This window comes from Mus caroli, unplaced genomic scaffold, assembly GCF_978045245.1.
Source record: "Mus caroli unplaced genomic scaffold, Mus_caroli_1 scaffold_4, whole genome shotgun sequence".
NCBI lineage: Eukaryota > Metazoa > Chordata > Mammalia > Rodentia > Muridae > Mus > Mus caroli.
Window position 1 is genome coordinate 147,695,202 of NW_028227259.1, and position 18,152 is coordinate 147,713,353.

At 47.6% G+C, this 18,152-nt stretch overlaps 1 protein-coding gene across 1 annotated transcript; it reads right to left on the reverse strand.

Annotated features, from left to right (window-relative positions):
- Positions 1-3,188: 3,188 nt before the first annotated feature.
- LOC110294990 (olfactory receptor 10AC1-like) lies at positions 3,189-7,433 on the reverse strand. The gene is made up of 2 exons (XM_085836341.1): positions 7,385-7,433; positions 3,189-4,180 (listed from the first exon to the last, which is right to left on the reverse strand). Exons 1-2 carry the CDS (start codon positions 7,431-7,433, stop codon positions 3,189-3,191), a joined length of 1,041 nt encoding a protein of 346 aa, XP_085692467.1.
- Positions 7,434-18,152: the final 10,719 nt, after the last annotated feature.

Genomic DNA, 18,152 nt, shown 5'->3' on the forward strand with positions numbered 1-18,152 from the left:
CCACCATGTGGTTGCTGGGATTTGAACTCTGGACCTTCGGAAGAGCAGTCGGGTGCTCTTACCCACTGAGCCATCTCACCAGCCCCCGGACGCTGCTTTCTATGTAAGTTCTGGAGATGAAGCTTGTGTTTGTTATCCGGCTTGTATGGCTAGTCAGAGCTTTTTATCCTCGGTGCCATCTCTCCGTGGCCCTAATAATACAACTGCCTCTGCCTTTTTAATGTGTGGGCCACACTTGTTTTGGCTTTGCATTAACCAACACCAGAGTCCACTGCATTCTGCTACAAATATGCTACTTAAGTTTATTAGGTTTTATTTTTGGCAGACCCAGGGCCTGGTGTATGCTAGACAAATGCTTTATACTCCAGCCCCTCACTGGGGGATTCTAGGTAGGGTCTCCACCATTAAGCCACACCCCGAGCCCCTCACTGGGGGATTCTAGGTAGGGTCTCCACCATTAAGCCACACCCCGAGCCCCTCACTGGGGGATTCTAGGCAGGGGCTCTACCACTGAGCCACGCCCCCAGCTCCTCACTGGGGGATTCTAGGCAGGGGCTCCACCATTAAGCCACACCCCAAGACCCTCACTGGGGAATTTTAGGAAGGTGCTCTAACCACTGAGCTAGAGTTACAGGCAGTCATTAGCTGCCCTGTGAGTTTGGGCAACCTTACTGGGTTCCTCAGAAAGAGCAGCGAGCACTCTTAATCTCTGGGCTATCTCTTCAGCCCGGAGTGATATATTTTCAAAGCTTTATTATTTATTTATGTATGTGGGTGCATTCATGCAGCATACAGATGCTTGAATATCCATAATCAGCTTAGCTTGTTTGCATACTTTGCGATGCATACATCTTCAGTGTGCATCTGGATAGTTTTAAAAACTGTCTTTATTTATTGAAGGGTGGGGTGAATGTATAGAGATCAGACAACTTTTAGAGAATGGTTCTCTCCTTCTACCATGTGCTACCCTACCTGGGCATTGAGCTCAGGTCTTCAGGCTTGACAGCCAGCACCTTTGCCTGATGAGCCATCTTGCTGGCCCAAACCAGAAAAGTAGCAGCCTCAGGACCCAGGCAACATTTCTGACACTTCCTAGTCAGCCCAGGTGTCCCACCAGTCACTTTCAGAGGACTGCCCCTGCCCTTCACTTGCATGGGATTCTTTGGTGTATACTCCGTGTCTTGCTTTACAGACTTGGTGCCATGTTTGTGTTGGCATTTTTGTTTCTGACAATTGTAGTTCATTCTTTCCAAGGCTGTGTCGCAGGCCACAAATACAGGACCTGAACATTCCACAAATATGCCATAGGTTATTGATAGTCTGCATTTGCAGACAGTTTAAAAAGATGTATTATCATTGCGAATATGTGTCCATGATGTCAGGTGGGGTGTGCGTGCCCTGGTGGGTTTGTAGAGGTCAGATGACATTGTGGGATGAGTATCTCTATCTTTGCATGGGTTCAGAGGTTCGAACTCAAGTTGTGAGGCTTGCTCAGCCCTCTCATTGGCCCACATTTGTGGATTCTTTTTTCTACTTTTCATAGTGCAAAGGATGCTTCTATGAGCTTTTTATGCTTTTTGTTTTGTTTGTTTTTTTTGTTTTTTTCGAGACAGGGTTTCTCTGGGTATCCTGGAACTCACTTTGTAGACCAGGCTGGCCTCGAACTCAGAAATCCGCCTGCCTCTGTCTCCCAAGTGCTGGGATTAAAGGTGTGCACCACCACACCCAACCTTTTTATGCATTTTTAAAAAATATTTATTTATTATTATATGTAAGTACACTGTAGCTATCTTCACACACGCCAGAAGAGGGCATCAGATCTTATTACTGATGGTTGTGAGCCACCATGTGGTTGCTGGGATTTGAACTCAGGACCTCCAGAAGAGCAGTCAATGCTCTTAATGGCTGAGCCATTTCTCCTGTCCCTTTTTATGCATTTATCTAAGAGCTACTATTTGGCTAGGACTTAAGAGCATCAAAGCATCAAAGCAGAAGTTGGGTTTGCCCCTGGGTGGCCTTTGGTAGGCACTAATATTATTTTTAAGATTTAATTTTACTACTTTTCTTTCTTTCATTCCTTCCCTTCTTCCTTCTCTTTCTTTTTTCTTTATTTTTTTCAAGACAGGGTTTTTGTTTTGTTTTGTTTTGTTTTGTTTGTTTTTTTGTAGCCCTGGCTGTCCTGGAACTCTCTTTGTAGACTGGGCTGGCCTCAAACTCAGGATCTCCCTGTTTCTGCCTCCCAAGTGCTGGGATTGAAAGTATGGCTCTCCACACCTGGCCCTTTCTATTTTTATTTTGTTTTATTTTCTTCAAGACAAGGCTTCTTTGTGTGGCCCTGGCTGTCCTGGAATTCACTCTGTAGAAAAGACTGGCTTCAAATTCAGAGAGCCACCTATATCTACCTCTCTGGTGCTGGGATTAGAGGCGTGTACCACCACAGCCTGGCCCTTTCTGTACTTTTAAGATGGGATTCATGTACTCCATGCTGCCACGTAACTGTGTGGAGGACCTTAAACCTTTGCCCCCACCTCCCACCATCTATGATTACAGGTATAAGCCACCCCCACTCCATCCAACCATTCGGAGTTTCTTTTGTCTTGTTTTCCAGGCAGTGTCTCCTTGTGCCAGCTCAGCCTGGCCCTGGATTTTCAGTCCTCCTGCCTTTGCCTGCTGAGAGCTACAGTTACAGGTGTGAGCCTCCATACTTGATTCCCACTACCATTTTTTGATTGTCACATCTTGGACAGCAGATGCCACCAGCATCCAGTGAGTGTAGACCTGAGGTGTTGTTGATTTTTGTTTTGTTTTTTGTTTTTTGTTTTTTTTTTTCGAGACAGTGTTTCTCTGTATAGCCCTGGCTGTCCTGGAACTCACTTTATAGACCAGGCTGGCCTCGAACTCAGAAACCCGCCTGCCTCTGCCTTCCGAGTGCTGGGACTAAAGGCGTGCGCCACCACGCCCGGCCTGAGGTGTTGTTGAATGTCACAGTTTACAGGATATCTCCCCACAACAAAGAGCTACATCGTTCTAAATGGGTGCGGGAACATTGCTAACCTGCTAGTTCAGTTTGGAGGTCTTTGGATGCTATTACCAAGCTTACATCAGGCAGGTGATGGGGCGGCTGTGGATGATAGCTCCGGAGCGGTGCAATTTCCATCAGTGGCCCCAATACCACCTGGCATCCATAGCTAGACAAGCTCAGCTTGCTGGACCGTCCCCATCCCCATCGTCCTCTGGCTGACCACACGCTGGAGGGCACCCTGCATGTCCCGGTTGCGCAGCGTGTAGATGGCTGGGTACAGCAGCGGTGTGAGGTTAATGTAGATGAGCGACACCAGCTTATCTTCCTCCAGGGAGCGGCTGCTCAGGGGTCTGGCGTACATGGCTGTAGCACAGCCATAGTGGAGCACAGCCACTGTGAGATGGGATGCCACTGTGTTGAAGGCCTTGCGACGGCCCGCGCTATCCCCCACCCCCAGGATAACCACCAGAACCCTGGTGTAGGACAGCAAGATAAGGATTAGAGGTAGCACCAGCAGAAGCATGCAGGCCGCCAGTAACACGTGTTCCTGAAGCTCCCGATTCCCACAGGCCAGCACCAGCACCGCGGGGAGATCACAGAAGACATGATTGACAAGGCCACCGTGGCAGAAAGGCAGCTGGAATATAGCCATGGTAAGGCCTAAGGCTAGGATTGAGCCACCCAAACAGCAGCAAGCTAGAAGGGCCCAACAGAGCCCCGAGGTCATGAGCTGGGGGTAGTAGAGAGGGCGGCAGATAGCTAGGTAGCGGTCCAAGGCCATGGCTGCCAGCAGCAGGCACTCAGAGCCACCGAGAGCCACGAACAGACCCATTTGGGCAGCACAGGTGGAGGGTGCTACTGCCTGGCCACCAGGAGGCAGGAGGAAGCCAGCCAGCATCCGCGGGGTGAGTACCAGTGTGTAGGCCACCTCTACTGCAGACAGTGAGCCCAGGAAGAAGTACATGGGTGTGTGCAGGGTGGGTTCTGCCAGGGCCAGGCCCAGAATGAGCAGGTTCCCAGCCAGAGTGGCCAAGTAGAGCGGCAAGAGGAGAGAAAACAGCAGCACTCGGAGGCCCTGGGGCCACCCCGAGAAGCCTAGGATAACAAACTCCTGCGGCACTGTCCAGTTGGGCTCAGACCAGTGGCTCAAGGTGGGGCCTGGTGGAAGACAAGCCAGAGAAAAGCGTCATGGTGGACACCTTCCTCCGAAGACCCAGGTGCCCCTACCTTCCTTCTCCTGCACCCAAGAATTCCGTGTCAGGTCTCTATAGCCCATGCTATGATGGTTCTTTTTTTCTTTTTTTTCTTTTTTTTTTTTTTTGGTTTTTCGAGACAGGGTTTCTCTGTATAGCCCTGGCTGTCCTAGAACTCACTTTGTAGACCAGGCTGGCCTGGAACTCAGAAATCCACCTGCCTCTGCCTCCCGAGTGCTGGGATTAAAGGCATGCGCCACCACGCCCGGCTCTCTTTTTCTTTTTTTCTTTTTATTATTTATTTATTTATTTTGGTTTTTCGAGACAGGGTTTCTCTGTCTCGACCTGGTTGTCCTGGAACTCACTCTGTAGACCAGGCTGGCCTCAAACTTAGAAATCCACTTGCCTTTGCCTCCCAAGTGCTTGGATTAAAGGCATGTGCCACCACTGCCTGGTGGTTCGTTTTAATTTTATTACTAATTTTTATTATGTATATCTAAGTGTTCATGTGACCTGCGGGGGGTCAGAAGAGGGCACTGGAACCCCTGGAGGTGGAGTTCCAGGTGGTTGTGAGCTGCCCAGCGCTGGTACTGGCAACAGAACTTGAGTCCACCTGAGAATAGCCAAAGGTCTTTATGAGCAATAGCCCTGCGTTTATGAACTGAGCCCCAGTGGCTGGTAAGCCTGTCTTAGGATGGACTTGCCTCTTCACACCACACTTTTTGTGTTCAAAGGCACCCTAAGCATTTTTACTCACACGCCAAATTCCCTCTGGTCCTACTTGGACCTGACACAGGGTTTTCAAGGCAAGTTTCCCTTTTTTTCTGGACACAGAGCTGACCAGAACTGGAAATAAGTAGTCCTGGATCAATTCTCTCTCTTGCACCTTCAAATATAATGAGGAAGGGCTGGAGAGATGGCTCAGTGGTTAAGAGCACTGACTGCTCTTCCAGAGATCCTGAGTTTGATGCCCAGCAACCACATGGAGGCTCACAACCATCTGTAATGGGATCTGATGCCCTCTCCTGGCACACAGGTGTGCATGCTGAAAACAGTTATATACATAAAATAAGTAAAATAATAAATACTTTTTTTTTTTGAGAGAGGGTTTCTCTGTTTAGTCCTGGCTGTCCTGGAACTCACTCTGTAGACCAGGCTGGCCTCGAACTCAGAAATCCACCTGCCTCTGCCTCCCAAGTGCTGGGATTAAAGGCGTGCGCCACCACTGCCCAGCAATAAATACTTTTTTAAAAGTATAACAAGGAGGCATGCCCTGCCAATGGAATCTCATACCACATTTTCTTCTCTTCTCATGCTGTTCATTTCTGACTCCTGGATAATCACAACTCACCCTTATGGGTCCTTTCACTCCCAATACAATTCATTTGCAATACCACAATTTAAAGTTGGTGTGCATGTATTTGTATGTATGCACACACACATACACGTATGTGTGTGCACGGGTGTGTGGGGACCACACGTCTGCAACAGGCGGCTTCCTCAATCCCTCGTCATCTACTTTTAAGACAGGGTCCCTCACTGAAACTGGGGCTTGGGAACTCTGCTCAACTACCTGGCCAATAAGCCCCAGGGATCCTTCCATGCCGGGCCTTACGGGCATGTGGCACCATGCCTGGCTTTTTAATGTGGGTGCTTGGACTTGAGCTTAGGTCCTCATGCTTGCAAACAAGCACTTTGGTGACTGAACTATCTCGAGATTCACTTTTTTTCTTGAAGCAAGGTCTCTGTATGTAGCTCAGGCAGGCTTCAGACTCATGATTCTCTTGCCTCAGCCTTCCTAGTGCTAGGTTTATAGGTGTGTACCACCACAGTTGACTGTCCTTCTAACGACTTCACAGCACCGACTATAGTGAGTTTTTGTCAAGAGCAGTGCAGAATCAAGATCTAGAACCCCCCAGTGAGGGGCTGGGGCGTGGCTCAGTGGTAGAGCCCCTGCCTAGAATCCCCCAGTGAGGGGCTCAGAGTATAGGTCAGTAGTAGAGCCCCTGCCTAGCAGGCATGAGGCCCTGGATGCTGCCCCCAGAACTGCCAAAACAAAGTTCTATTCAACCCCCAAGGCTGTACTTGTGTGCCCGTTCCCAGGCTGAAGCCACAGTTGTCACGACACCATTAACCTCGGTGTTCTGAGATGGACAATTTGAGCTGTCTGCATTACTTGCTGAATTACTGAAAGTAGACGGACCCGTTGCTTGGTCCTCAATCCTCACACATTTCCTTGGAACCCCTACTTGCCATCCTGACCTGAGTTTCCAGCCCCGGGATCTCAGAGAGCCCCTGGCCTCGACTTTCCCCACAGCGATTACTCCATATTCTGCTGAACTCTCCCTAAACACATTCTTGGCACTTGCTATCACTGGAGCTATTATTAGACTCAGCTGGGATGTTAAATTCATCACTTGCCTATCCAGCGTCTCCCTGGACTGTTAGAACTGATCCATTCCCACACTCAGCTACCAAAGGCCACATCAATGATGGCATGCATTTCACCTTAACATTTTCCTGCAATATCTTCATCACCACCACCATCATCATCACCATCATTACGATGACCATCATTATCACCTTTACCATCATCACCATCATCACATGTGTGAGGGATGCTTCTTCAGATGGAGCCCAGGACCCTTCTGAATGCTATACAAGTGTTCTACCATCAAATGGCATCCCTACCCCTTGGTGAAAGTCCAGGCTGGCCTCAAACTCTAAAACCTTGTACTGCAGCTTCCTGCATACAGCCATATGCTATTTCATCTATTATTTTATCTTACCCTACTTTGAGGAGCCTGAAATATCTTTAGAGAGCGCAAACATTCTGCCACAGAGCACAATCTCTAGTACTTCCTGAAAACTACCTCAAGCTCTGGGGCTGGAGAGATGGCCCAAGAGATGGGAACAAACTGTCTTGTGAGCATGGGGACCTGAGTTCAATCTCTAGGACCCACTCATTGTTTTAAAGCTACACTGTACAAGCCTTCAACCCCAGCATTGAGGAGGTAGACATAAGAGACACGGCAAGCAAAAGACCCTGTCTCAAACACACACACACACACACACACACACACACACACACACACACACAAAGCTAGCTTAAGCTCATCTCTCCCAAGAAGCTCACCTGGCTGGGTCCAGTCTCCGCTCACCCACCTACCTTCTCCATCATGAGACCGGGCAAGCAGGCTGAGGTGGAGCCCTACCATCAGTGCAGCTGTCCCCTGTCCTCAGCCACTGGTCCCTGTCCTCACAGGAGACTCGTGATGGACTAAGGTCATGTTGTAGAGCTTAGCCACACAGGGAGCCGTGAGGTCAGTTCTCCCACGCTGTGCTGGACGAAGTCAGAGCCCACTGCAAAATGAGAGTCAGGCCTTATGTCTCTTGTGTGTCTGCTATTTTGTGGCACTTTAAGAAGCTGAGTTTGTGGGTATGTATTTTCAAAATAAACTGTTTTTTTTTTTAATTTTTATTTTTTGATCTTTTTGAGACAGGGTTTCTCTGTGTAGCCCTGGCTACCCTGGAACTCTCTCTGTAGATCAGGCTGGCCTCGAACTCATAGACTCACCTGCTTTTGCTTCCCTGAGTGCTGGGATCAAAGGCATGTACCATCACTGCCCAGCTATAAACTGTTTTTCAAAGTGTGTGTGTGTGTGTGTGTGTGTGTGTGTGTGTGTGTGTGTGTGATTGCGTGCACTTGTCTGTGTGCAGTGAGTGTTACCTTGGCTAGAGGTCATCCTAGGGATTATCCTCAACAATAATGAGATAAAAAGGATTTATGTCATTTATGTGCATTTGTCTCTGTGTGTGGATGTGTGCACCTGCGTGTGGGTGTCCAAGCAAGCCAAAAGAGGGCGTTGGATTCCCTGGATCTGGAGTCTGCAGTTGTGAGTCATGAAATGTATGTGCTGGTAACCGAATGGGACTAGAGCTCTTAGCTGCTGAGCCCTCTTTCCAGCCTCTCCATCTTACTTTTTGGGGCAGGGTCTCTCCCTGGATCCAGAGCTCACTGATTTGGCTGGGCGGGTTGCCCTGCCAGTCCCCACCTCTGCCTCCCAGCGCCGAGGCTGCAGACACCCTAACTAACTAGTTGGATAGCTGACATCATCATTATCATCTTGGAAAATAAAAATAAAGTCAAGTATGATGGCACAGACTAATCCCAGCACTCAGGAGACAGAAGCAGGTGGATCTCTATGAGTTCAAGGCCAGCCTGGTCTACAGAGGCAGCTCTAGGTCAGCCAGGGCTATATAGTAGCTGTATGTTTCAAAAAACAATCCTCATCAGCAGCTTGGATTGTTGCTCAGTGGTAGAACACCGGTCTAACATGCGAAGCCTTGAGTCAGTTGTCAGCACCACAGGAGAGATAAGAAAAAGAGGGAAGCCGTTGACTTAATTTAGAGAGAGAAGCCAGTTAGCGGAGTGGGATGGGAATGTTAATATAGGATAACATGGTGGCAGTTTTGGACAGATCTTAGAAGAATTTTTGACCAATGTAACTAACCCAAAGGCTCTTTTGAGCCAGTGAGATGGCTCAGCTGGTAAAGGCACTTGCTGCCAAGCCTGATGATCCAAATTCAGTCCCTAGGACCCACATGGTAGAAGGAAGAGAACCGAGTCCTTGCAAGTTGTTCTCTGACCCCCACATGCATGCTGGGGCATGCATGTGAACACTAATATATATGCACACACACACATGAATAAATAAATGTAAAGAGCAAAGTCTCTTCCCAGTGATCCCAATGTGTGTAGCTGTCTGTACATGTGTGTTTATGCATACTGCATTCTGCTCTGGGGTAGCCTCAGGTAACAGTGAGCTCTGGAATGTTCTGGGGTAGCCTTAGGTAACTGAGCTCTGGAACTAGAATCAGAGTTTTGGTCTTTGATGTGGTATGTTGTTGTTGTTGTTATTGTTGTTGTTGAAACAGGGTCTCATGTAGCCCAGGCTGGCCTAGAGCTCACCACATAGCTGAGGATGACCCTGAACTCCTTGTACCTCCTCTTCCTTGAGTGCTGGCATGACAGGCATGTGCTGCCATGCTTAGCTCCTGTGCACACAAGGCAAGCGCTCTACCAACTGAGCCAAGTCCTTAGCCCTTTGATGTGTCATGTTACCCAACTCACTTTTCTCCCCTAGGTACCAGGTTCCTCACCTGAGGGGTCTGAGGAGTCACTGGGGATCACCTAAGATTCAGCTGTGATCATACTTACCGGGCATCAGAGATCATGGTAAGAGCCCCATCTTCTCAGACACCGGCGGCATCCTCAGCCTACAGGGTGGTGGCAGTGATTGTTCTGATGACGTGTGTGATGCACCCAGCAGAAGGGTCCCTACAGCTAGGAAGCACCATTGGATTAAACAAACAAATAGGGCTGGTAAGGTGGCTCAGGGGATAAAGGCCACCAAGTCGGCCAACCTGAGTCCAATCCCTGAGACCTATTTGCAGGACAGAACTGACTCTCTGAACTTGTTCTCTGACTGCCACACAAGCATTGTTCATTTGCTCATGCACATGCATGTGCACATACACCTGCATACACACATGTGCACACACACACACACACAGAGCAACCAAATAAATATAATAAAAGTTAAAAATAAACATTGGGCATGGTGGGATACACCTTTAAACCCAGCACACGGGAGACAGAGCAGGAGGGTTTCTGTGAGTGTGTGTGGCCAACTTTGTCTGTATAGTGAATTCCAGGCCAGCCAGGACTTCGTAGTAAAGTCTTGTCTTATAAACAAATGATAAAGAACAGACAAGGCTGACCCATCAAGGTGTGGTTGGCTGTCCCTTGGCTCTCTGCCCACCGCATACCTGTACGCCACATCTCACATGCAAATATTTATCTGGACAGATGGAGCAAGGTGTGGAAGAGAGCAGGAAGCAGGGCAGGGGCTTGTAACAGATCCAGGCTCCATTCACGGGTTGCCTGGACACTAAGACCCTGATGCATTTAATGCTCCAGCCCAGGACAAGGGAGATGGGTAAAGCACGTGCTGTGTGAGCCCACAGACCCAAGTTCAGTTCCCCAGATCCCATGTAGAAGTCAGATGCAGTAGTGATTCGTTTGTAACTGAGGTGCTCCTGTATGGAGATGGGAGTTTGGTACAGGAGAACACGTGGGCGATGGCAGGTCAGCTAGCCTGCTGTATGCAGTGGTGAGCAACAGAGATGCTACCTCAAGGTAAGGCGAAAAGCGAGGACTGACCTTTTGTCCTCTGACCACCACATGCACAATCTGGCATGGGCACACACATACATGCACACATGCTCACACCCACACTTGCACATGCACACACCCACACACAGATTCTAGCCCTTCTTTCTCTCTCTCTCTCCCCCAGCCCCCCATCCCTACAGTTCAATGCTTTCTTGGGTCTGGACATCTCTTCCAACTTCAGTGGCTGTGTTTACACCTTCTCTCTAAGCACTGATGGGAAGAAGGGAATGGAATGAGAACAGTGGCCCTCACTGCAACTGATGTCACTGACACTGCTGAGTGGTCACAATGTACAAGTGATGCACTATCCTTGAACAGTATCCGTTCCTACACTGTTACAGCTTATGATGCTGCAAGACAATTATGTAATAGGCATTATTATGGATTTGTAGAGGAGGAAGCTGACATCAGAGAGGGTGAATTATCAAAGGGGAGACACACAGCTTTTCCTTGCCCTAGTATTTATTATTCCTGATGCTGATATTGGAGGGAGGAAGGAATTGCTGCACCCTATCTCTCTCATATGCCCGGATCTCTCCATCTACCTGAGGAAGAAATGAAATACAGCAAAGGACTTTGAGGTGAAAAGATGCAGGATTGGAAAGACCATAGCCAGGGGCTGGATGGGAGGCAGGGTATGCCTGCTCACAAAGCATGACAGGCAAATGAGGGATGGAGACAGGTGTCTTTGATGGAGCAGTCCAATCAGGTGGCTCAGAGGACTCCAGGCTGCAAGACAGGGATGGGATGACAGAGAGAGAGAGATTGAGAGGAAAAGATTTGGGAGGAAAAAAATCACAGAGAGAGATGGGGGAGAGGGAGAGGGGAAGAGAGAGAGAGAGAGAGAGAGAGAGAGAGAGAGAGAGAGAGAGAGAGAGAGAGAGAGAGGAGAAGAGGAAGGAGATATTGAGAGACACAGTTGATAGATAGATAGATAGATAGATAGATAGATAGATAGATAGATAGATAGATAGATATCTGGTAGGAAAAAGATTTGTGTGTATGTGAGAGAGAAACAGCGGAGAGATTTAGAGAGAGGAGAAGGACTAAAAGACAGAAGAGAAATTTTAGAGGAAAAGACAAGAGGGAGGAGACATATTTCAGAGGGAAAGGTTAAAGAGATTAAGAGAAGAGAAAGAAATAGAGGAAGAGGTGTGGGGCTGAGAAAGAAAGATGAACTAGGGAGGCAGAGAGAAATTCAAAATGAAAGAAGTCAAATGGGAGGGAGAGAGGGGGAGAGAGACAAGAGGAGAGAGAGACAAAAAGAGAAGAGAGAGAGAAGAGAGTGTTTGGGAAGGAAAAGGTGAGAGAGGAGAGAAGAGGGAGGCAGGGAAGAGGGAGAGAAAATAAGAGATTTACCATGGAATTCACAAAGCATGGGTTTCTATTGGAAAATTCCACTGGAAGCTTTGCACTTCAACCCCTGGCAGTCACACTCTGCAGAGAGCCATCTTCTCTGGCTCCTCCCCTGCCGTCCCTGGACAAGAATGACCGGTGGATGGAATATTAACCTAAGAAGACGCCCAGACACAAGCCCCTGAGTCGCCCCTCTGACCCCTAGCCTTCTGCTTGGCCAGGCTTCTGTCCACATATCGACCCTGGCAACAGTGAGAAGTCCCACTTAGAATCTGAGGTTTGCATCAGTGAGGGGACTTGGATCCAGGCTAAAAGGCTAAGCCCCGTCCATCAACACACAGACCCACCACAGCTGCTTTTAAAATTCTCCCCCACCCCTCTGTTCTGCCTCAGTCTTCACTGGCAAATTTTCCAACAGCACGAATATGTCCCTGGTCCCCAGTTTCTCTCAGATCTGGTGCGCGTGCCTCTGACATCAGAATATCTATCATTTTCTCACCTGGAAACATACTTATTCTTCAAAGTCCACGTCAAACAAATATAACTGAAAATAATGCAAACAAAAATGGGAAAATAACGGTATCAATCATGGAAGGCTTTTTGTAGAAACAGACGCAGGCTGACCCTATCACACCCCATCTTCTGACTCCCCTGATATCCCAACTTCTTCCAAAGCATGGACGAGATTCTTACTCTAAGTTAGGGAAGCGATGCTTAATGGGTTTCCCAGGGCCCACTTAGGGGTCTAGCTTGAGCTAAAGCCCCAGAGTCTCGTTAGCACCTCCTCTCCCCCACTGTGATGTCTGAGGGGTATTGAAGGGTCTCAGAAGGATGAAGCTTGAGGGACCGGAGGGAGAGGAATAAGGGGAACCAGAACTTTAGTATCTTGGGAGAGCCTGAAACTTCTGGTCCAAGGAGACAGGAAGGCTGTGTCCCAGCAGTGACGGTGACGGGAAGAGCTGGCAGAGACTGGACCCCAGGGGACGGAGTAGCCCAGAGCACTTTGAGGAAAAGCTTCCCAGAGAAAGGAAGAAGAACTCCCTACTTCTCTGTTCAAGCTTTTTATAAAGTTTACCAGAAGTTTGACCCCAGAAGTGGTCAAGAGTCTCATAGTTTAGAAGGCCTTGACTAAGCATGATGTCAATCAAAGGCCAGGTGGTGGGGGTGTACACCTTGGATCCCAGCACGAGGGTGGCAGGGGTAGGCAGATCTCTGAATTTGAGTCCAGCCTGGTCCACAGAGTGAGTTCCAGAACAGCCAGGGCGACACAGATTGTAATAAACCCTCAGTAAACAATGGTTAGATATCTATCCACTGGCTAGCATCCTCTGGGAAAGCCTGAGTTCAAATAAAAAGCCACAAAGGGCTGGAGGCCTGGAGAAGCCCATGCGTGCCGCACACACACTAACGGTCTGAGTCTGATGGTCTACAATTTGTGTAAAAAGCTAGGCACGCAGAGCTGGAGAGATGGCTCAGTGGTTAAGAGCACTGACTGCTCTTCCAGAGGTCCTAAGTTCAATTCCCAACAACCACATGGTAGCTTACAACCATCTGTAATGGGATCAGATAGCCTCTGCTGGTGTGTCTGAAGACAGCTGCAGTGTACTCATACATAAAATGAATAAATAAATCTTGGGGAAAAAAAAAGAATCTGGTTTAAAAAAAACAAAAACAAAGCTAGGCCCAGCAGCACACACTTGCAATCCCAGCACTGGGGAAGCAGAGGCAGAAGGACCCCTGGGGTGGCTGGGCAGCCTGCCTAATCCAACCAGAGAGCTCCTGCTTCCACGAGAGATACTCGATTGACACCCAGCCTTGTCCTCTATCCTTCAGTGCATGTGTGCATGTGTATACACACACACACACACACACACACACACACACACACTGATGAAATCAGAACAACCCAAACTTCCTCTAACCCCAGAATAAATGCAGACAAAAGAGAAACCATTTGGTTTGTTCTGTATCACCTTATCTGCAAAGCCAGCCCAACCTAGAGAAGAGTGAGTCACCTCAGCCACAAGTTTCCCCACAGGAGACTGAGAAGGATCTCCGCGGTCTTCACCACCAGCGACTCCAGCAGCCCTCTCTACTGCCACACCCTCACATAGCTTTCTCTGCCAAGGACCTTTGTTGTCTTCACTGAAATGAACACCAGTCACAGGAACTTCCTAGAGTTCATGCCGTTGTTCTTTCTTGGGGCAGGAGCACCACACCCTGGTCCTCTGGACCGAGCATCACCGCGACTCCCACATTAGCAATCCAATCTGCTGGTAAAAGTCTTTATTTACCCAAGCCAGTCCATGTAACCTGGAACAGCTCGGGTGTGTGTGTGTGTGTGTGTGTGTGTGTGTGTGTGTGTCTGTGTGTGTCTGTGTGTCTCTGTCTGTGTGTCATGCATGTGTCTGTTTACCCATCCATGCACAATAGGTGTTGTATCTTCCTCAATTGCTCACCACCTTATTTTGAGACAGTGTCTCTAGTTGAAACCAGTGGGAGCTCACAGATCTGAGCTAGAGTCACTAGCTGGTGGTTCCCAGAGATCAACTTGTCTCCACCTCCCCATCACTGAGGTTACAGGGACACAGTACAGCACCTGGCATATCCATGGGTGCTGTGGATCTGAACTCAAAGTCCCCATGCTTATGTGGCAGCCATGTTACCTGCTGAGCTATCTTCCCAGTTCCCCAGCTGCTTCTTCAAATGCACACATAATAGCATGCGGCTGCAAGGAACACACACACACACACACACACACACACACACACACACGGCACTAGGACCACTGGTAAGTAAGCTCCAGGAACCGACCCTAAATAAGAGATCTCTGTACCACCTAAAAAGGAATCCCAAATAATGGGCTGGAGAGATGGCTCAGTGATTAAGAGTGCCAACTGCTCTTTCAGAAGACCTGGTTCCAATGCCCAGTGCTCACCTGACAGCTCACGATAGTCTGTAACTCCAGTTCCAGGGAATCTGATGCCCTCTTCTGGCCTACAGATGTACTGCATTCACATCATGAACAGACACAAGCAAAACACCCATACTTTTAAAATAATGAAATACCTTCATTTAAAATTTAAATAATTGTCATCAAGAGGCTCAAAAGCATGACTCAGCAATGGGAAAGGAATGCATGAATAAAATGAGAGTTTAACAAAGAGATTGAAACCATCTTATAAGTAAAATGACCAGGTGGGCTGGGGAGATGGTTCAGTGCTTAGGAGCCAAAACTGCTCTTCCGGAGGTCCTGAGTTCAATTCCCAGCAACCACATGGTGGCTCACAACCATCTGTAATGGGACCTGATGCCTTCTTCTGGTGCATCTGAAGGCAACTAGAGTTTACTCATATACATAAAATAAATAAATAAAACCTTTAAAAAAAGACCAGGTGGTTTTTTTTTTTAACTGTTCTTTCTTTTATTATCTCATGTACATGGGTGTTTGCCTGCTTGTCTGTATGTGCACTTTGTGTGTGCAGTGCACATGGGGGCCAGAAGAGGGCGCAGGAGGCCACATGGAAAATCAACAATGCTCACCAAACCTTAGGTTAAATAAGTAGGAAAAAATGGGAGGAGGTTCAAATAAATAAAACCAGGATGTAAAGACATCACAGCAGATGCCCAAGAAATAAGAAGGCTCATAAGGGATTATTTTGAACAATTTTATAATAACAAATTAGGTAACACAGAAGAAATTAATAAATGGCCAGGAACACAGAAATTACTGAAACAGAATGGAGAAGGAAACACAGCTAACAAGGTCAAATTACAATAGGAAAGTCCAGGACTATGCAGCTCTAGCAGTACATTCTATCAAACATTCATAAAGAATGGGCCGCCAGGGGGTAGTGGATCACACCTTCAATCCCAGCACTCAGGAGGCAGAGGCAGGCAAATCTCTGTACCATCGAACCAGAGAGTTCCAGGATGGACACGACTATATAGTGAGAACCTGTCTCCAAAAAAGAGCGGCGGGATCTGGAGATCTAATTACCAGCAGACAGCTTTGTAGTTAAGAGCACACAGTACTTCTGCAGAGAATTCATGCTTAGTTCCCGGCATCCACATCTGTCAGCTCACAACCACTTGTTACTCCAGCGTCAGGGGATCTGACAGCCTCTTCTGGCTCCTGTGAGCACCTGCACCCACATGTAAATACACACACACACACACACACACACACATCCATGCATACACCACTGCCACCAACACAATTGAAGGTAAATCTTCAAAAAAAAAAAAAAGTAATCAATTCTGATTTTTCTTAAACCCTACCAAAAAATATAAAGAGGGATATTTCCATCTACTTTTATGAAGCTAGCATGCTCCTAATGCCAAAGCCAAAAATATGGGAAGAAAAAAAGCTCCAGGCTAATGTTCTTAATCAGATAAAAAATGTTCAATACTACACTAGCTATGGCACTTAACAAATAGAGACATTAGATGCAGGAGTTCATTCTTGGCTACAGAGAAAGTTCCAAAACATCCAGGGCTGCATACGCTCTGCTTACAAACATTTCCCAACTCTCTAGCAAATGAAATTCAACAGTATATTGTACAAGGAGATTATCTTAGTTAGGGTTTTACTGCTGTGAACAGATACCATGACCAAAGCAACTCTTATAAAGGACAACATTTAATTGGGGCTGGCCTAGAGGTTCAGAGTATCAGTTCATTATCATCAAGGTGGGAGCATGGCAGCATCCAGGCAGGCATGGTGCAGGAGGAGCTGAGAGTTCTACATCTTCATCTGGAGGCTGCTAGTGGAAGGTTGGCTTCCAGGCAGCTAGGATGATGGTCTCAAAGCCCACACCCACAGTGACACACCTACTCCAATGGGGCTACATCTTCTAATAGTGCCACTCCCTGGGCCAAGAATATACAAACCATCACAAAGACTGAATGGGGTTTATCTTTGGAAGACAAGGATGACTGAAGATACACAGCTAGATCAGCGTTAAACATGGTACCACAAAGCGAAGACGCAAACCCAGCACAGTCATCTCGGGGACTTCAGAAAAACACTTGTTAAAAGTTGACATCCATGTGTGATTTTTTTAAAGATGCTCTCAGTGAAGTCAATGTAAATGGAACTCAAGGTCAGGAAGATGGCTGCAGGGCCAAAGCACTCACCCTGCACTTGTGAGGACCTGAGTTCAGATCCTCACATAAAGTCTTACAGATTCTACAGTCCAGTCTAAATCCCTTTCAACATCCTACTAGTCCCACGGAATCATGATGCTTCCAAAGCAGTACAAGCAATCCTGAGCAAAAACACCACCAAAGGTGTTACAGTCTGTGGTTCAAAACATATTACATGTACATATACATATACATATACCATCGACAGTCATCGAAACCTGCTGGTGCTGGCATATCAACAACATAGAACTCCAAGGCTCAGGGAACGTCATGGGAAGAAAGCAGAAGGAACATGGAGTCAGAGGATGCTGTCTTCTGAACATCACATGCCCATTGGACCCATGAACTCACAGTAGCTGTGGTTACCTGCACACAGTAGGGCCAGCTGAAATTCCCTCAGGGACAGGGGAGGGGCTCATGAGACCCTACTCCCGGCTGAGCAACTACTGGCAGCTGATTGTTGCTAGGGGAAGGAGAGCAGTTTTTCTTTAGGGTTGTGGCTCTTGGTAGATTGCCCATGTTCCAGCGGATGGCCCCAAACCCATGTGCATACAGGCAGCACTAAACGATCTTGTGAGTTATAAAAAAATAAAAAATAAAGAGGGGGCTGGAGAGATGGCTCAGTGGTTAGAGCACTTGTTGCTCTTTCAGAAGACCTGGGTTCAATTCCCGACACCCACACTCACAACTCTCTGTAGCTCCAGTTTGTGGGAATCCAAAGTCTTCTTCAGACTTTTTGGGCGCCAAGCATGCATAAGATGGCACAAATACAGACATGCACACTCACACACAAAATAAAATGAATACATCTTAAAACAGAATAAACATAAAAATAAAGAAGAGGACATGAGGTGGTATTAGGGATACATTAGGAGAGGTCCAGGGGAAACTGGAGGGTGAAGTGGGGGATGGGGGGTAAAGATGACAAAAAATACATTGTATACATGTAGAAAAATTCAAAGAATAAATAAAAAATAAAAAATACGGAAACAGACACACAAGCCTGATGCAGCCACGTGGCAGCGTCCTAGAAACCTAACGGGGAGAGGCCGGAGAGTAAGAAGGATACGCAAGTAACTAACGCGGGGCTGGTCCGGTCACGTGACTGGGCGGGGCCACATGGATACCTGGACACCGCAGCAGGCTGAATACTGAAGACTGTTTATTACATAAGGCATAAACAGGAGGAGGTGGG